General features: G+C 46.0%; 1 protein-coding gene across 1 annotated transcript in view; it reads left to right on the top strand.

Moving 5' to 3' along the window:
- SMOX (spermine oxidase) overlaps positions 1-17524 on the top strand; it is a 47837-nt gene extending 30313 nt beyond the window's left edge. Inside the window, exons 3-7 of the mRNA XM_032187093.1 lie at positions 257-483; positions 7557-7730; positions 10001-10700; positions 15790-15950; positions 17079-17524. Of these exons, the coding sequence (XP_032042984.1) occupies positions 257-483; positions 7557-7730; positions 10001-10700; positions 15790-15950; positions 17079-17216 (1400 nt within the window). The 3' untranslated portion in view covers positions 17217-17524. The remainder of the gene's footprint in view (positions 1-256; positions 484-7556; positions 7731-10000; positions 10701-15789; positions 15951-17078) is intronic.
- Positions 17525-18015: the final 491 nt, after the last annotated feature.

Below are 18015 nucleotides of genomic sequence, written 5' to 3'. Positions count from 1 at the left end.
GTAACTATGGTGTGTCTTTACTGGAAACATCCCATCCTTCTAGCACTATCTCACCTTGCATCCCAAAGGATTGGCTCAAAGAACACTGGTATTGCTCTTGTATAAGAGAGAAAGCTTGTTTAACTGATGTTCAGACATGGTGTCCCTGGGCAATCATTCTGCTTTTGAATGTATACAGTTTATTTAGGGCTGAGCGTGATGTGCTTTCGGAGAAATGGGCTTCCATAACCTGTCTGCTTCGTTTACTCTCCTTCAGGGCACGCCACTTTTGAACTGGGAGCTACGTGGATCCATGGTTCGCATGGAAACCCAGTCTATCATCTAGCAGAAGACAATGGTTTACTCGAAGAGACTACTGATGGTGAGAGAAGTGTTGGCCGGATCAGCCTTTACTCAAAGAATGGGGTGGCTTATCATCTTACCAACAACGGGCAAAGGATCCCGAAAGATGTGGTTGAAGAATTCAGTGATTTATACAACGAGGTTGGTATTCAGCTGCTCTGCCAGGTTTGCCTGAAACACTAGCAGCCCTTGGTATTCCAGGTACTGGACAAGGGTAGAAAACCAGTCATGTCTTGAATTTCTTTTCAAAAACTCAACATTTAGATTGTTCTCATCTACTTAATTATAACCGATTTGTCTCTGATGTCTGCTTAACTCACTGTTGTTAGGATGAACAATCTTTCCACATTTGTCATCGGTTTAATCACTTCCAGCAGCTATTGCTGGTGAGATCCAGTCATTTGCTCTAGAAAGTTGCTACTTAATTGAAAGGGTAAAGGAAGGATCAAATTACTAAACAAAGTAGAACGCAAAACCGTAGCAACAACCAGCTAAATATTGTAGCCTGTGACATTTTATTGACGTTATAAATACCTTAGTGTGCAGGGTAGTATGCCAAAGTCAGTGCAGTAACATAGGAATTGCGAGCTTTGTTGCATCAGGAGGAAAAGAACATCTTTTCTGGTAGATTCAGACCAGCGTTGGCTTCAGTTTAAAGTTATTCTGACTTCTTTTGCTCGCTGTTTACTGATGTCCTCTTCCATTCAGTGTAGATGAAGGCCTCAGTCTGTGACAGAAGAGCAAAACATGAAAAAAAATCAAACACACAAAAAATACAGAAGTAGAACCTAGAAATTCTAAATAGAAGACTTCAAGATGGGAATGGAAATGCACATTTAGTGGAAAGATTAAGCTCTGCTGAAGAAGCTGTAAGTCAGTGTTAGGCTCTTGGACAAAAAGGGCCAAGTTTACTTTGATGTAGGTAGGCAATGCTGCTAGTGATCCTAGTGTTTCTTCAAGAGGAAAAATGAGGTTTCTTATACTGATTTGTGTGATGAACATATGAGATAGACAGGTTGGTATTACTTCCATCTGCTTTCAGTAGCAATGTTTAGCTTCAGGCAGAGTAAAGAGAAAGAAAGAGGCTGGCTAAAGTTAAGTATAATTATTGCCAACATTCTTTGTATGTCATTTATGAAGTATGTTTAGGGAGGTCGATGCAGAATGTCTAGTTCTCCTTTTTACCCAGGTAATATGACCTCTTAGTTATTTAAAACACAGCAAAACATTATTATTTTCATCAGTCTGTAGTCACGCCTTGAACCCTTCAGATTGTCATCTGACAGCGAACTTCACTCGTATTTGACACATGGCTGAACACACACTAGATTGAGGTTACTCTTGGATATTTTATGTTTAAAAATATGTCTGAGAGCATTTAGGAAGTCACCAAAAGAAAAATCACTGTAGCCTGAAAAGAATTATCAAGAACTGAATGTGGAGCAGGAATGTGGATTTTTTGCTTGGAAAGACTTTTAATACTGTGTCCTGGGGCTCTGAACAGGAATCCATGATGAGATGGCGTAGAATTATTTCAGTTTTAAGAGAGGAGGAGTAGGAATTTTGAAGAAACCCATTACAGTAGGAATTTAACAAGTATTGGAATTCAGCATGGAATTAATTAGGAATTCAACGTGGAAGGTAATTCTTTCTGGATGAATGCAGGTAGAGATTATTCATCTGAACAGTGCTTTCACATTACTGAATCAAAACCAGAACCACAACGAGCTGGAAAAAATGACAGCTAAGACATGTGAAGCAAGATTAACAGAAAATAAGAATAGAAGAGAAAAGAAATAAGTGAAAATACTGCAGCGAGCAGCATTACTTATGTAAATGGAACACCACCAACTTAATGCAGTGCTCAGTGATCATCCTGACTTAAAGATGATAAGAAAACCTCCAGCAAAGGGCGGGTGTCAGAGGCAGGCAGGCTCTGATAGAAGAGAATACAAAGATGAGAGCTACTTAGCTTTGAGATGCAGCCGATAAGATAAAGGCTGTAATAAGGTGCCAGTGTTTTAAAAATGATTAATTTGGTAAATCTACCCTTCCTTTTAAAGCAAGAGAAAGGGGACAGCCAGTGACATGAGAGAACAACACATTAAAAGTTAATCTTCTTTACGCAACACGTAATTAGCTTATCGTTGCCGCAGGATATCTTTATCGCTAGGAGACAGAAAAGGATTTCACATTTATGGATTGTAAAAATGTCTACAGCTACTCTGCAATAAAAAAAAAATAAAAAATAATAATATGTAGGGGACAGCTTAAGCCAAGAAGAGGACATCAGCCAGCCTCTAATTGCTGTTGCTGGGGAGGTGCTTTCTCTGTAATCCGTCAAAGTGTGCTGGAATTTCTTGTGGGGCAGCTTACAGTTTTGTTTAGCTTCTTGTCCCAGCCTCTTTGGGGTGTCAGATTGGCCAATCTTTAGTGATTTAAGACAGTAGACTGTTTGTTCTTCCCTCCTCTGTTTAGGAAAAGTGGGAATTAAGGTGGTCTATGCGATCTCCTGAAAAACACCAATTAAAAAGACCGTATGAAGTGCAAGTGCCGCAGTGGGCTGGAAGACAGAAACATGTGCAGCAGGCATGCAGCTTTGGGAACCTTTCCCTCTGGCATAAATTGCAAAGAATGTTTCTGTTTACATGTGCTGAGTCAGCCTGGTGCATTTCTATTTTTTTCATCCCCCCCATCTTTTTTTTTTTTTTTTCCTTTTTTTCTTTAGAGTCCATTTCCATTCCATTCTTGTTATTATTGGTAGAAATCTGGTCTTCAGTTCTGTCTCTCTGCATTTTTGAGGTGGGATTTTTGGTGTTACGACATCACAAAGCTGTCCAGCATAAACAGCCATTTTACAGATCACCGGGCCCTGAGGTCAGGCTCCTGCTCTGCTGCGTTAGGAGCTCCCAGCCCCTTCTCAGAGCTTTGGGCAGCCTGCTGCTAGCAGTCCCAACGTCATCTTGTGTCATCTCTCAGCCTGTGTCTCCTGTGCAAGAGGCTTAGATAGCACAGGCTGTGACACAAACAGCCCTGACTTGAAAAGAGAGGAAAAAAAAAAAAAGCACCAAACACATGATGTATGTGAAGCCTAATCAGGGACTGGCATTACCAGTGGAAAATGTAGTCCTGAATGAACAGGGGCTAAATTTGTCACAGGTTCAAGTGCCTGCCTTCCCCTGCACAGCCGGCTCGCTTCCCAGGCACTCACTGCTCTCCTCTCGCTGCAGCTGCTGCCGTGTGCTTGGACCCTAGTGCATGCCTCCAGCTCTGCTTCTGCACCTGCATTTCCCTAGTCCCAGTTATCTTGTCATTTGGACACCCGATTCAGGGCATTCGAAGTGCAGATCATCTCCCTTGAGCGTTTCACTTGCGTATGTGGAGTCACTGAGGCTGGAGCCTGCCAAGGTGAAGTCTGGCCCTCTGTATGCTGAATTCCCCTGCTGTGAAAGGCCGAGCACCCCGTTACCACTCAGCTACGCCTCACCAGTTCATTTGGAGAGTCCTTACTCTTTTCCTGGCACTTATCCAATCTTTTTTTTTTTTTTTTTTTTTTTGGCTGGCTTCTGCTTCTCTCCGAGTTTTGCTTCTTTTTGTTTGCAGTAGCCTGGATTTCTAATAGCCGTGGGGATGCCTCACAGAAGCCTTTATTTGGTTACGAGGAAGCTGAGCAGGCTTCATTTCTGTAGCAGAAAGCTCCCTACGAGAGGCTGCCTTGAGTGAGAAGCCGTTGCACTGAATTGAGGGCAGTCAAGATCTATCATCAGCTTGTGACCGCGCTGACCTGAATCCTCCAACATGAGAGCAAAAACGAGCTGGGGGAAGGCCTCCAATCCCACAAAGCAGCTCCCTGGATTTCCAACCACTGGGAGAAAAGGCATCAAGCCTGCTGTTGGCAGAACAGTTCTCCAGACACTGTTGTTTTGAGATTATCCTTCAGAGACCTTGTGTTGTGCAGGGCTGGCACTGCTTAAGGTCATCCTCAGTCCATTTGGTCACACCTCAAAGGGGCAAAAGCTGTGGAAGGTGGTTCCCCGGGGTGGGGGTGATGTCCATGCCACGTGTTTATAATCTCCCCACTTTTCTCTCCACTCCTGCTAGGATAATTTGTGGATCCTGGGGCTGGGAGGGATTTAGGACTCTGCTAACTATCATGTCTGTATGACCCACAAAGAAAAGGGACAGGAACGTGGCCGCTGAGGGCCGTGTCCACAGCTGGGAAATGTAAATGGGGCCAGCCCATCTCAGAGTTGCCCTTCTGTCACTGCTAAGTCCTCATTTTCCTCTGCAAACAGGTATTTCTGGCCAACTCCCAGATACTTCTGAGGGGTGGTGAGTTTGGCTGTTAAATACAGGTGAAAAATCGCTGCTCCCAAGGGTTTCACAGTGTACCAACCAGCCTGGTTTAGGAACTGTGCCTCTTTAAGGCTTTTCAGTAAGGCCATGGTCCCTAAAGGCCTGCTTTACAGGAACCCTCCCTTTAACAATTGGCTAATTAATGTCCTCGTTATCTGTCAGCTTTCTCCTGTGTGCTGCAGGGTTTCTGGGGGAGGGCTGCAGCCGAGGAACCACAAAGATTTCCCCCCTTCTGCTCTCCCCACCCCATGCTGGGCTTCGTGCCATCCCCGATTAAAGCCTGGCCTTGCCGTACGGGGGAAGCAGGCCCAAAGGAGGTCACCGGTCCCTCCCTGCCCTTCTATTGCACCGACAGATGTCTGGCTTGGTAACAGCACAGACCTATCTCCATCAAGGTTTTTTTTTACTGACCGGGGATTAAATCACTCGAGTTTTTAAGCCAAACGAGAAAAAGACAATGCTGCGGCTCGTCACCGGCGCTGCCAGGAAGGAGCGTGGCCTGGGATGTGCTTTCCTGACCTCCTTCGGTTCGGAGAAGCTTCTTTATTTAGATTTGTGCTTCCTAAGGGACTGCCTCTTCCTGTGGTAGAGGAGCACGTAGGTGGTAAACACGTGGAGGTGGAAGCCTGTAGGTAATGGGGAGGACATCTTGGGGGAGCCCACCTTCTCTTCACAGACCCGTGTTGTGGACGACCCAAAGCTGGTCAGAAGGAAGACAGAAAAGCCAAAGGGGATCCATTTTAGGATTATAACCTTTTAATTGGCTTTAAATCATGATTACCTAGCTTCTGACTGATGGGATGATAGCAAAGGCTTGGTGTTCACAGCACAGGGATCGGGGTCGCTCTGCTCTTTTCTCTGTAGGGCAATGGAGAATCCAGTGGTAAATAAAAACATACCCATGGCTCGCTTATCCTTCTGGCCAAGTGGAAGCTGGGCTTTAACACAGCTTTGCTTGTCTTGTGAATGCCTTATCTGCTTAGAGTGTGCAATCGGCTTAGGGAAGCTGAGCTGTGTTGTGCTGATGCAAGGTCTGTGCAGCTCGTGCTTGCTGGAAGTGGTCTGGGCCTTGGAAATCAGAAGACTTGAGAGCCATGGGATGCTGAAACTGCCAAATTGCTTTTGGCATTGTGAAGTAGAGAAGACATCATTTCCTTTCCTTTGCTGGAAGCCTTAATTTCATAAAGGGAACTGGTCTCCACCTTTCTTACCTGGAAACCTCCTTGGAAAGGCTTCATGTCCAAGTCTGCAAGTCTCGTATGTCTTCAGCAGTTCCACTCATTCTTCTTGTGATTTTTTCTCCTCTGCTCTTTCAGTTTATTTTTCCCTTTTGTCCCCTTTTCACTTATTTTCTTCTTCCTTTTTCTTTGTGTCCCTTGCTTCCCCTCATCTACTCTCTTTCCTCCATTCACTCACAGACCTGCTCTCTCCTGCTCCCACAGCTCCTGTGTGTTTTCTTTCAGTACCTTCCCTTCCTCATCATCCTTCCAGTCTACCTCCTCAAATTCACTTTACTTATAAAACCCCAGAGAAAATCAAGCTTATGGGGAGCATTGTGATGGGAGTAAATGAGAACACGGTTCATAAGCCATGTCGAAAGAAAATGAGACGCTCTGGGAGACTTTGAAGGAGAGCTAGCTTCCTACCAGACATTTATATTCAAGCTGAAGTCCTCAGCATGCCCAAATTATCTGTCTCCAACAAAAAAAAAGATCATAAATTTTAGTCAAACCATCTTTGACAGGAAAAACTCATTCAGCAGGGATCTTGCCTTTGTACTTGTAAGAGAACTGTGCACCCCTGTGCCATGATACCGAGGAGAAGGTGACTCATTTTGGGCAAACAAGTTATTAATGGGATGAGTTGTACTTCTGGGAGCCACCTTTTAAAAGCTTTGCTCTGTTAAAAGATTCCTTGGAGTTTTTACATGGAAATGAAGGGCCATGATTCAACTGCAGGCTCTGCTGGGAATCCTGCAGGCTCAAGCACTGATTACTCCAGACAGCCACAAGCAGATGGCCAAGGTGGATAGCTGCTTGCTTGCTTTTAAATAGCCGATGTGGTGGAAAACAGGGGCTTAAAAAAGTCAGGATCTCCTTCAAAGAACATTGTCAGGAAGGGATCTTTTTGCAGGTCCTGCTCAGGCTGACTCTGGGTGGGGGCTACCGAGGAAGTTTTTGTTTCCCATGGATCTGTGCTTATCTTGTGCTCATCAAGTAAAATGATTTAGCATACAAAATTCATTTTTTGAGTGTGTGTTACCTATTTCCTAGTTTTGGGGGGACAGCAGAAAGCTAAATATGAAACTGGTTTCCCCCAACCTGGTGGATTCTTGAGCATCATCATGAAGCAGATAGGTTATAAAGGTTAGAAATAACACCTAGCAAATCCAAGCTGTCTTTGTAGAGCTGCTCAGCAGCCTACCCTTGCCTGGCTTGCTGTTCCAGTTGTAACATCTAAACAGCTGGCTGAATAACAGGCTTTTGCTACGGAAAATAGCAGGACTGCCTCAGCTGGTCTTCTGCAAGTGATAGAACGGACACCCTTAAATTAATACAAACTTAATAGCAGCTTATATAATGACTTAATGGTGACTAGACTGTTGCAGAGGTGAGTGAGGGTGATTATCTTTGCCTGGAGGGAAGTTTTGTTTTCTTCCTTCTGACCAGCATAGCTGTGGATGCAGCAGGACATGGTGTTGGAGCAGAGGGCACAAGAAGCTGCCAAAGCTGATCTCTGAGGCTGGCAAAGGAAAGTGACCTGAACTTGCTGGTTTGGGATGGAGGAAAAAACATCCTGCTTGGGGCTTGCCTTCTGCTGTGATTCACGTTGTCCACCTCCTGTCCTGTCTCTTGCAGGTCTATAACCTGACTCAGGAGTTCTTCCAACGAGGTAAACCAGTCAATGCTGAGAGCCAGAATAGCGTGGGCGTCTTTACACGGGACGTGGTCCGCAAGCGTGTCAAGGCCGATCCGGATGACACAGAGGCCGTCAAGAGGCTGAAACTAGCCATGATCCAGCAGTACCTTAAGGTGTGTGTGCACGTCGTGGCTTATTTGGTTTTACTAAGGGCAGACAAATCTTCAACCTCAGACACCTGGCAAAGCCTTGCCTGTCACTCAGGAATTGCTTTCTGGGGGCTCTTGCTGCTGGGGCAGTTCCTGTTTGTGTCGACAACTTCTCCTCTTGAGGCATGTGCTAAGACTGGGGGCTGTAGGAATCATGCATTTGCTGTTTTTTTCTTATCTTAAACTTCCAGTTTTCTAATTAGAAGGGGATTTCCTAGGCCCTGTTAAATTTTCTAGTGTGATTTAAGGTTTTCTTATCAACTGAAGCTACTCTACTGTCAGCTTGTTCTAGCAATGCAGAGTCTTGTGCCTTACACCTGGGACTTGATCCTGCCTGAGTATCTTTTACCCTCTTCTGCCTCTGTCCATATCTTAGACACCAGAAAAAAAAACATAGCTTCAACACTAGTAATTTGTTGAAGAAATCCCTGGAAAGCATTTTGAAGGTAAAGCAATAAAGCCAAAGGTAGCTTGTATAAACCCCTGTCCTAATCATCTTTCCTCATGGCTTCCCTAGTTCTTTTTATCTCCTTGATGCCTTGGCCTAAATGAGATCTCTGTGGGATGAGGACTTAATGCTGCATCAAGCACTCCACAAGTAAAGTGTAACAGTCCTTCCTATTTCAATTATAATGACTTAAAGGCTTATGAAATGAGGCAGGGGAGCTGAGTGGCACTCTGTGACATGGTGTGTGGTACGAGGGAAGCTGAAACACAGATAAAGACCTAAAGAGTCTCTTGCAGGAGGTCTGTGATAAAACTGGGATTTGAGCCCAGGCATCCTGAGACTGTTCTGATCTCCCAGAATCCTAACCCAAGAGCTTGTCTGCCAGGGCATCTCCAGAGCTGCTACACAGGGGCTGATTATTTCTTGTGTTATCCCCATGCAGATGATGTTAGCCATTTGATATGCCTCTGTTTTTTTTCTGGTGGTTATTTCTGTGGTGGCTACAGGTTGCTACAGCCAGAGACTTTCTGCAACTCCTGCAAATCCCTTCTCATGTGTAAATACCTGAGAGCAACAAAGCTGCTGATACTTAAGGCTATCAGATCAGAGTAGCAGCTGAGAGAGAGGGGATTAATTGGTACCTTTTGTTGAATTACAGGTTTGGTAGTTGCGTGTTTTTCTCCCTCTTAACTGGTTTGCAGTTTTTCTTCATGGTTGAAATAACCCTCTAGCTGTCAGGAGCAGCCTTTGAACTACTTTGTACAACTTTGACCTGTTCCTAAAAAGCAGCCTGACTTCTTTGCATGATGTCTTAGCCCTGCACGGAGATTTTTTTCACACACTGAGGGTCTGGGCTTGCCATGCTTCCAAATACTACCATGAAAACATGAAAAGGCCTGGAAAATTGGCCAAAGAGTAAGGCATGGGACTATAATGTTCCCTTTGCCTAAAATGTTTAAAGAATTACAGTGCGAGAATCATTGTGACCTGAAGATTTTAACATCATTATGTCTCATGTATCAGTATTGTCATTAAAAAACTTGCCATGAGACAGACCAAACTTTCTGCCTTTGTTCCAGGGATTGGTGCCAGCTGCTTCTATGCCTAATGCTCTCGTTAACATTAACCTACAGGGCCTGGATCTAAAGTTTGGATAATCACACCAAGTGAATCAAATGCAGGTGTCTCACATCTTGGCATTTCCCTTTCCTGTCTCCTTCGGTTCCTTCTGTGTTGGGTGCTGCCACCTCCTGCAGATCGTTAGCTTGCTGATTGCTGTCTGACAGCATGTTGAAAGCTGCAGGCAGCATAAAAATTGCTGCCAAAAGTTTTTCATGGCTCCTCACGGGAACATTTATTGACATTGGGAAGAGCATCCGATTATCACAGCTCCAGCTGCTGTTGTAGGAGCACCAAGCAGCAAGTCCCTGGCCAGGGCTCTGGCTTTTTAGATGCTAGGAATCAGTCAGAACTAACCCCCTACCCTCAGGAGCAGACACATCATCTCCAAAAAGTGGCTGAAGGAACCATGACCAGTACAGCCAAGGCTGATGCAGCATGTGACCATAACAAAGTGGTTTCTCTGATTAGAAGCAAGGCTGAGGGATAGATTTCATCAGGTCTTGCGAAACACTTCTTTGCTAACAACAATAATGTGGTTTAAAAGGGGGATTCAGGATTCCCAGCTTGTGTGTCCTCTCTTTTTGCCCTTGCAGTGTTGAGCTGTGGCAGAATGACCCCGTGGGTTGCTGTGTGGCAATGTCGCTTCTGTCTTGCTTTTCCTTAGGTAGAGAGCTGCGAGAGCAGCTCCCACAGCATGGATGAAGTCTCGCTCAGCGAATTTGGGGAATGGACCGAAATCCCCGGGGCTCACCACATCATTCCTTGCGGTTTCATAAAAATTGTGGAGATTTTGGCCCGCTCCATTCCCGAGTCCGTCATTCAGCTCCGCAAGCCGGTCAAGTGCATCCACTGGAACCAGTCGGTCAGCAAGGAGATCGAGAGGGTGGCCGACCACAACAGTGACCTCCCCGAGGAGGACAAGGGCTCCGATGTCTTCGTAGAGTGCGAGGACTGTGAGTTCATCCCAGCCGACCATGTCATTGTGACTGTGTCCCTGGGAGTCTTGAAGAAACGCCACGAGAGCCTCTTTCACCCCCGCTTGCCCGAGGAGAAAGTGATGGCCATCGAGAAGCTAGGAATCAACACGACCGACAAGATTTTCCTGGAGTTTGAAGAGCCTTTCTGGAGTTCTGAATGCAACAGCATCCAGTTTGTCTGGGAAGACGAGGCGGAGAGCGAGAGCTTGACTTATCCCGAGGACATGTGGTACAAGAAGATCTGCAGCTTCGATGTACTCTACCCGCCGGAGCGGTACGGCCACGTGCTGAGCGGCTGGATCTGTGGAGAAGAGGCTTTGATCATGGAGAAGTGTGACGATGAAACTGTGGCGGAAACCTGCACCGAAATGCTACGGAAATTTACAGGTCAGCCATGCTCTGGTTCACTTGGTGAGTGGAGGAAGAGAGGGAGCATGGGGCTTGGGTGTTGAATAACCATTAGGAAGGAAGTTTGCTGGAGGAATTTGTAGTTCTTTGGCATGTTATGTCCCTGTGAATGGGCCGGGCAAGTGCTTCCAGCATCCCTCCTGCTTGGGTGTGCCTGGAGGCTATTTATACAGAGGAGCTGATAACCAGCTCAGGAAGTGGTGGGCTGAAGTGCTTGAGGATCCCACATCCTCTGCTTTATTTAATCACAAATTATACGCAATTGTAAGAGGAGTGTCCTCCAGATTAGATGCATTTTATGCTATTCTAGGGACGGGTCCCGTGATGAACCTATTTATATCTGCCTGTTACTCGTGTAAGCCAAATCTCAACACCCAGTGAGTTTCCAGCCTTGCCTCTTGTCCAGTGACCTCCGTTTCATCAAAGAAATTTTCCTCCACAAGTGTAGCTTTCCCCTGTGCTTACAGACCATTTGCTGCTGACAATGTAGGGATCTAGAGCAAGGGACCTGGAAGCTGAGGACTACTCACCTAATTGACTACTGCCAGGAGAGGTTTTGCCTTTTATTACTCTTTTTAGAAATCATAGGCTGGCCTGCATGTTCCAAAACCCTCTTGCAGGGACCAAAAGGGAATCCTTGTCTCGTCTGCTCAGTGGTGCATTTGTGGAGGATGCTGAACCTTGTGGCTCCCCCGCAGCCTGCGGTGAAGCACGATGAATCGGTGTGTGCTGGGCTCTGGGCAGCTCCTGCTTCCTGAGCTCTGTGTTTTCAGCAGCGTGAGTTATCCCTACGTTACGCTGCGGTAGCACAACATACACAAATTCGTTCCTCCTGGCCCCAGCAGGTCAGCTGCTGCCCCACAGAGGCATGGCAGGAGGCCCTTCTCTTTAGGGCCAAGTATTTCTAGTGCTGACATCTCCCACAGAGTACAAACAACCTCATTCTGTGGCAGCTTTTATTGCTTAACCCCCTTTTTTTAAAAACAAAACAGAACAACACTTCAGTTTACTCAAGAAACTTTGTTTTTTGGGGTCTGTCTCAGCTTGGCAGATGGGAGTATACTCTCCCTCTTCCTTCTCGTGCTCCTTTGCTGTTGTTATTGTTTGCATGCGTTGGATGTCCTGGGATTTCTTCCTCCTGGGATGGAAATATGCTGGCACTGGCTCACCAATACGTGCTGCACTTGCTGTTCCAGCTGATGCTGCACCTGGTCACTGTCCATCAGGCTCTTCAGCGGTGTGAGCTCTCTCTCAACCTTCTGCTGATCCCGGGTTATCTAACCCTGGAGAAATTCAGGCTGAAAAGTGCAATGAACATTTCGTTCACGAGCTGGGAGATCCCCTCAGCTGCTCGAAACCGCAGGAAGAAAGCCTGTCCTTGGAGCACCCGTTGCACAGTGTGACCTGTTCCACTTTCTGCTGGAAAATAAACTTGTTGCTTTGTGGAAAACCTTTTCACCTGACTTCCAGGATGGCCTTGCTAAGGTAGCAGGGTTTACCCCTTACCCTTGCTCCCCTGTTTTTCTTAGGGGCTTTGCAGAAGAAGCAGTACCTCGAGGCTGATGTGGGCCAGGTGCCAGGCAGCCTGAAATAACACAGGTGTCTGTACAGCAGGGAGCTCCTCTTCTTAGCAAATGATCATGTTTTGAAGTCCTCAGAACTGCCATCGGCAGCAGCTTTTTTTCCAGCAGTTTTGTTTGGAGAGGGGAATAAAGCAACCTTTTATCTGTGATCCAACTGTGGTCATTCCTGAAAATGACCGGGCCCCTCTGGTCCACATAGCCCCACCAAACCCAGCTTTTAAAGTGCTTCCCATCACCCAAAGCCACATTTAGTCAGCTAGCTCAGTTGGGAGACTTGTCTCCTGAGGATCCCAAGCTTGATGGAAGGAGAGCCTCTTCCATGAGGTCATTCAGGGCTCCCACTCCTAACCTGGAGCTCTGGGACATCTTCTGGAGAAGACTGACTACAGAGAGAGCCTTCTGCTCAGCAATGAAAGCAGGTTGTATGAACCTATCCATTCTTTTAGACTGGTTTTTACTTTATTGTGAGGATTTCTCTGTAAGAGGAGGTGATATACCTCTGTGACCTCAAATTTCACTCGCAGGTTAGTGCTGGGGCTTATCTGGCTCTGCTGTGAAAAGCTCTCGGGATTGTTCTAGCCTAAGAACCATCGACAATTACAGCTCTTCACAACTGGGTGGCTGAAAAGCCCAGCATCCCTGTAAATCTGATTAAACGGGATGCCTTCAGACAATTAGAAGTCTTGCTCTGGTTTCTTCGTTGGCTGAGCTCCGAGCGTGAGAAGCCAGAAGGCAGTAATTGCAGCCCTGCTCCCTCTGAAGGACTCCCTGATCTGTCAAGCTGAGGCTGGAGACGCCCTGAGGAGGTCTTTTAAGGTCTGGGTCATACCTCCAGCCCCGCGTGGATGCCTGGGGTATCCTCATGTCTCTCTGTGCCTGTAGACACTAAGATGTGGGTAGCAGCCTAGATCTCTGTTGGCCTCGGTGGGAGTTTAAACACCCTGCTCTCAGGTAGACATCTAAATCTGGGAGTCTTAAACGATCAATATAAGCTGATTTTATGATAATCCAGTTTATCATAATCATAATTTATATAGCCACATCTCCCAGAGCTGAATGAAGAGGGGCTTAGTTGAGGCTCCTGGATTTATCTGCCGTAGCTTCACAAGAGGGAGTCAGCAGCATGATAATACCTGTCCTCCTATTTTAGTGAAGGCTGAGGTCCTTTTTTAGGCTTTTTATCTCCATTTGGACAGTGAACGTGTGCTCAGTTCTTACAGGTTTCCACATCTATATCGATTGTTGCTTCTAACGATAGGCACATGTTTACCCATCCATTTAACAGCAGATTGAGAAAGTCCAATTAATGATGTTCCTTGAAAGAGTCTGGCCCTGCCGGTCTTTGTGGTTCGTGTCTTGCAAACACATTCACAACCAGAGCTTATGTTGTGTGCTCCTGTGGGACCTTTGACCAAGGTCTTCCTAGCTGGGTGCACCTGAAATGGAAAGTCTCTTAATTTTTTTCGTCTTAGAAGCAGCCGGATGAGAACGTGGCCAGTGTTATGGCCATGGTCAAACACGACCAGATCATTTAACTGGTGTTCCTCGAGCTTTCCACCCCAAAAGTAATGTGTTCCTCACCGAAAAAAGTGCATAAATTCAGAAGGGCACGAGCGTGGCAGTTGCCCAGGAGACACTTGCATCATGCTCGTGTGCTCTGATGTGCTGGAAAACCTCACGGGAGAGCCTTTAGGGTGCCCAGAAGAGCTGGTACGTGTGCCCCACGCAGCGTGGTGCCAGGGAAGGAGGCTGACTTCACCTCTGGGAGCTGTACGGCTGGGTTATAATGCACCCAGGCTCCTCTGACCATGCTCTGTGTTGCTCTGCTTCTGCTGGCATGAAGTGGCTGTGTTAGGAATAACTCCCTGGTGGGATGCTGCTGTTGGTCTCCGTGTATACACGGTACGTGGACATCCATAGGAAATGCTAGAGAGGTGCAAAGCTGTTGGTTTTACCAGTCTGAACGACTCCTATATTAAATATTGATGGATTTGTACAGTTGTTGGTTGGGCTGCCGACCCCACAAATGCTTCTGTTAACAAATTTCAGTCTTTTAGATCTCCTTATTTGTCAAGCCGTTGTCTCACTGCTTGTAACACTGCGTGTTCCTACCACTAATGATCTTTATATCAGCACCTTACACGTTGACTCCTGTAGCAAAAATCTCCCAGGTATCTTGGCAGGGGAACATGAGAACACGTGCTAGCTGCAGAAGAGGCATCAACAGCCCACTGCAGAGACTCCTTTTATTTGAAAATACAGCGTGTGGTTTGTTTTTTTGTAGCGCAACGTGATGGATGACTGCTTTTGGCCCTGTGCATTCATGGTGTGTTCTCCTGGGCTTTCCCACAGCCCTTCAAAATCAAACGCAGTTACTTATTTCCTTGACGTGTCTGAGAGCTCCCTGTTCTCTGACTCCCCTGGGCTTTTCACTTCCATCCCAGGCATTCCTGCTTTGATCGCTCTTGGAGGAGCTTCTTTTTAGAGGCTTTGTTATGCTAAGGTCTTACTCCTGAAACAACATCCATTTGTAAGATGTGTTTTGTAAGATGTGTTTTGTTTGTAGGGTGTATTTATTTGCTAGTCCCTGCCATATTTTGATCTGTGGCTTAGTGGTTGGAAAGTGTTCCCAGTGTGCTCCAGCAAGCCATCCAGGTGCCTCTGCTGTTTCCAGTGTTATATTTCTTAGCCCTCCTAGACTCACCGTGCTCCTAAAAGCAGTAGCTGGACCAGGGAAATAACCTGCTCCTGATTTGAAGGAATGACAGGCACAACTAATTCATTATAAACTAATAACTATAACTGATTTCATTATAAATCATTATAAGAGTCTCAGCTCTCCTACGTACAGAATTTCTCTTCATTGCACTTCTGCTGTAACTCTTGGATCTCACGTTCTCCTGTACATTTGGGATGGGGACAGTTGCTTATGATGCCACTATCATTGGTTTTCTCAAGTGCCCCTCACCTCCTGACAGGTTTTCCTATGGCCCTGCATATTGAGGATTTGCCTTCTACCTTATTTCTGCACCTCTTTGGAGGTGCACCTCTTACCGGACTATCTTAACATCCTGGTTAGACTGGGCACCCAGTTAGCTACCTAAAATTGGGTGAGGTGAATCACGCAGTCACCATCAGGCTTGCCAAGGTAAATGAGATGAGGAAACGCTTTGTATTTTCACCCAGAATGTGTCCAAGCTTTCCTGAAGCTCTCCAGTCTTGCAGGGACATCTGTGTTTTAAGGGTCTTTCCCAAAATGGAAGGCTGCAGGTGAGATGACTGGAACTGAAAGGGATTCTCCTTCTGATATTTAGATACCTGGAGCTCAACGACAGAAAGGAGATCTGGTTTAGGGCCTCTTCCCTGTAGCCTGCAGGCTCTGCCAGGATTTATTTCCAATAATTTCCAACGTGCCACTCCACAACTTGCATTGATGTTTCTTTGGACATGGTCTCACTTTTAATCTCCTTTTGCTTTCCACCCAGGGAATCCAAACATTCCGAAACCTCGCCGGATCCTGCGGTCCTCCTGGGGCAGCAATCCCAACTTCCGTGGATCCTACTCCTATACCCAAGTTGGGTCTAGCGGGGCCGATGTAGAGAAACTCGCTAAGCCACTGCCTTATGCTGAGAGCTCCAAAACTACTGTAAGTATGGCCCAAATCAGCTCTGTGGCAAGAAGACTAACATGACACTGGGCACTGGGTTTTCTGTGAGGCAGGTTGAAAGAGACGATCTCTTGAGGGGCCTCCCATAGCTTGTTTTCCCATTTTTTTTTTTATCCGTACCCCTTTGGACAAATGATGTATAGAGAATTTTACCTCCTTAGTGACTGGAGGTCACTAAGGAATCCCAACACCTCAGGGATTCCCACCTCTCTCTCCGAAAGTATCAGGAGCTGGGCATCCACGTGGCTTTTGGAATCATGATCCCTGTGTTTAATGTATGTTGACTTACTGGCCAGTCAAAATTCCTTAGGAAAGCACAGTTTATTCTGATTTAAAGCATACACTGAATATTCAGCATTAAATACATGACCCCTGGTTATGGCTAGGTCTGAACATTTTGGAGATGCATATCAGGAAATCCTGCTGTGTTGGCAGTAGAGGCTGAGGGAGATCCAGTCCTTGGCATAGGATGTGGTGGACGAATATACAGCCTTCAAGCAGCTGTTCAGTCCGTTTCCTCCACCCAGAGCCACCGTGCAATTTTGTTCAGCATGGAAATCTGTTAAAAAGGATAGCAGGAGCTTTAGGAATCTCTCTCAAGTTCTCAGGGAAGATCTGAAATCCCTGCCTCAGAAGTGAGTCGGGAACAATTTCATCAAGCACCTAACTACTGATGTAAGAGCTAAGACACCGTCTCACCCCCTGGGGTTCTGTCTTGGCTCCTGAGGTTCCAGTCCTGAAAAATAAATCCTTAATGCTAATTAAGGCTAATAATGTATGATTTGGAGGAGCAAAGAGAAAGAAAAGCAGAGAGTTAGGTGCTCAGTGCCTCATGCAGATGAGTTTGAGGTTATTGGAGCTCGGATGGTGCCGCAGCCCTGCCAAGAGCTCTGTGCAGGCGTACCAAGGGTGAGCTTGACATTGGCAGACGTGCCGTGCCTTCCCTGAGGTTCACCACACCGGGATTTCGAGAACCAGCACTCCTGTGACCACCGGTGTCATCTCGCGGGGATGTGGGAGGGCACAGAAAGTTTTGTCTCCTTTTTGCCTCACGTGTGCTTTCCAGTAAGCGCTGCTGAGCTTTCCCACTTTTCTTATCCTCTCCAGCCCATGCAGGTGATGTTTTCAGGGGAGGCCACTCACAGGAAGTATTATTCCACTACCCACGGTGCTGTGCTTTCTGGGCAGAGAGAGGCTGCTCACCTCATTGAGATGTACCAGGACCTCCTCCAGTGCCGGAGCTAAAAGGCCCCGTGTTTGCAAACACCACCAACTCCCGATTCCTTTTACAGGTGTGTGGAGGGGGTTCTTTTTTTTTTTATTTTTATTATTTCAGTTCACAGTAGAACAGCCTTTATCTTTTCTATTAAAAAAAAAAAAAAAGCCCTAACTGTTTAAAAACCTAGTCATCAATAGCTTCATTTCCATGTGCTGTATTGTTAACAGGGAAGGGTGCTCTTTTCGTCTGGTAAACTGTTTCTTTGTCATTTTAATTCTAACTGCACTTTCGGTGCCTATCATTTTTTTTTTTTCCTTTCTGTATTGTAAGTGCCTTCTATACTAAAATAAATGTTGTAATAAAAAGACTGGGTGCTTTGGTAATTCCTGGAGACTCCGCTCAGTAAGTTATTACTCTTTTTTGATATGCTCATCTGTTTTATATGTTATAAAAAATAGGGGTTTTCTTCCTTTCTATGAAATTTGGAGTAGGAGGATCTTCAGGTAGATCTGGATGCTGTCTGTACTCATTCATCTTACTCACGGTGTGTTCGAGGAATTGTGCCTGAGGGACATAATCATTTGCCTTGTCCAGATTAGTGCTGAAATCCCGCCTCATCACTGTGTATTTAATTGTGTGCCACCTGCCCATCAGCTGCTGCAGGCCCTTGTGCTTCAGCAAACCTTCCTATAATTTTGTGGGGGAACCTGAGGGGGGTCTAACCTGTTACTTGTCCTTCACAAATTCTTGAACCACATTCAGAAGAGCCAAGTGAAAGCCCCAAACGACCTCGGTAATGCAGATACAGCTGGAGTATAACCTACA

The sequence above is a fragment of the Aythya fuligula genome, chromosome 4 (genome assembly GCF_009819795.1).
Source record: "Aythya fuligula isolate bAytFul2 chromosome 4, bAytFul2.pri, whole genome shotgun sequence".
Taxonomy (NCBI): Eukaryota; Metazoa; Chordata; class Aves; order Anseriformes; family Anatidae; genus Aythya; species Aythya fuligula.
Note: the sequence above shows the minus strand (reverse complement) of the source record. Positions and strands in the feature narration are given on the sequence as shown.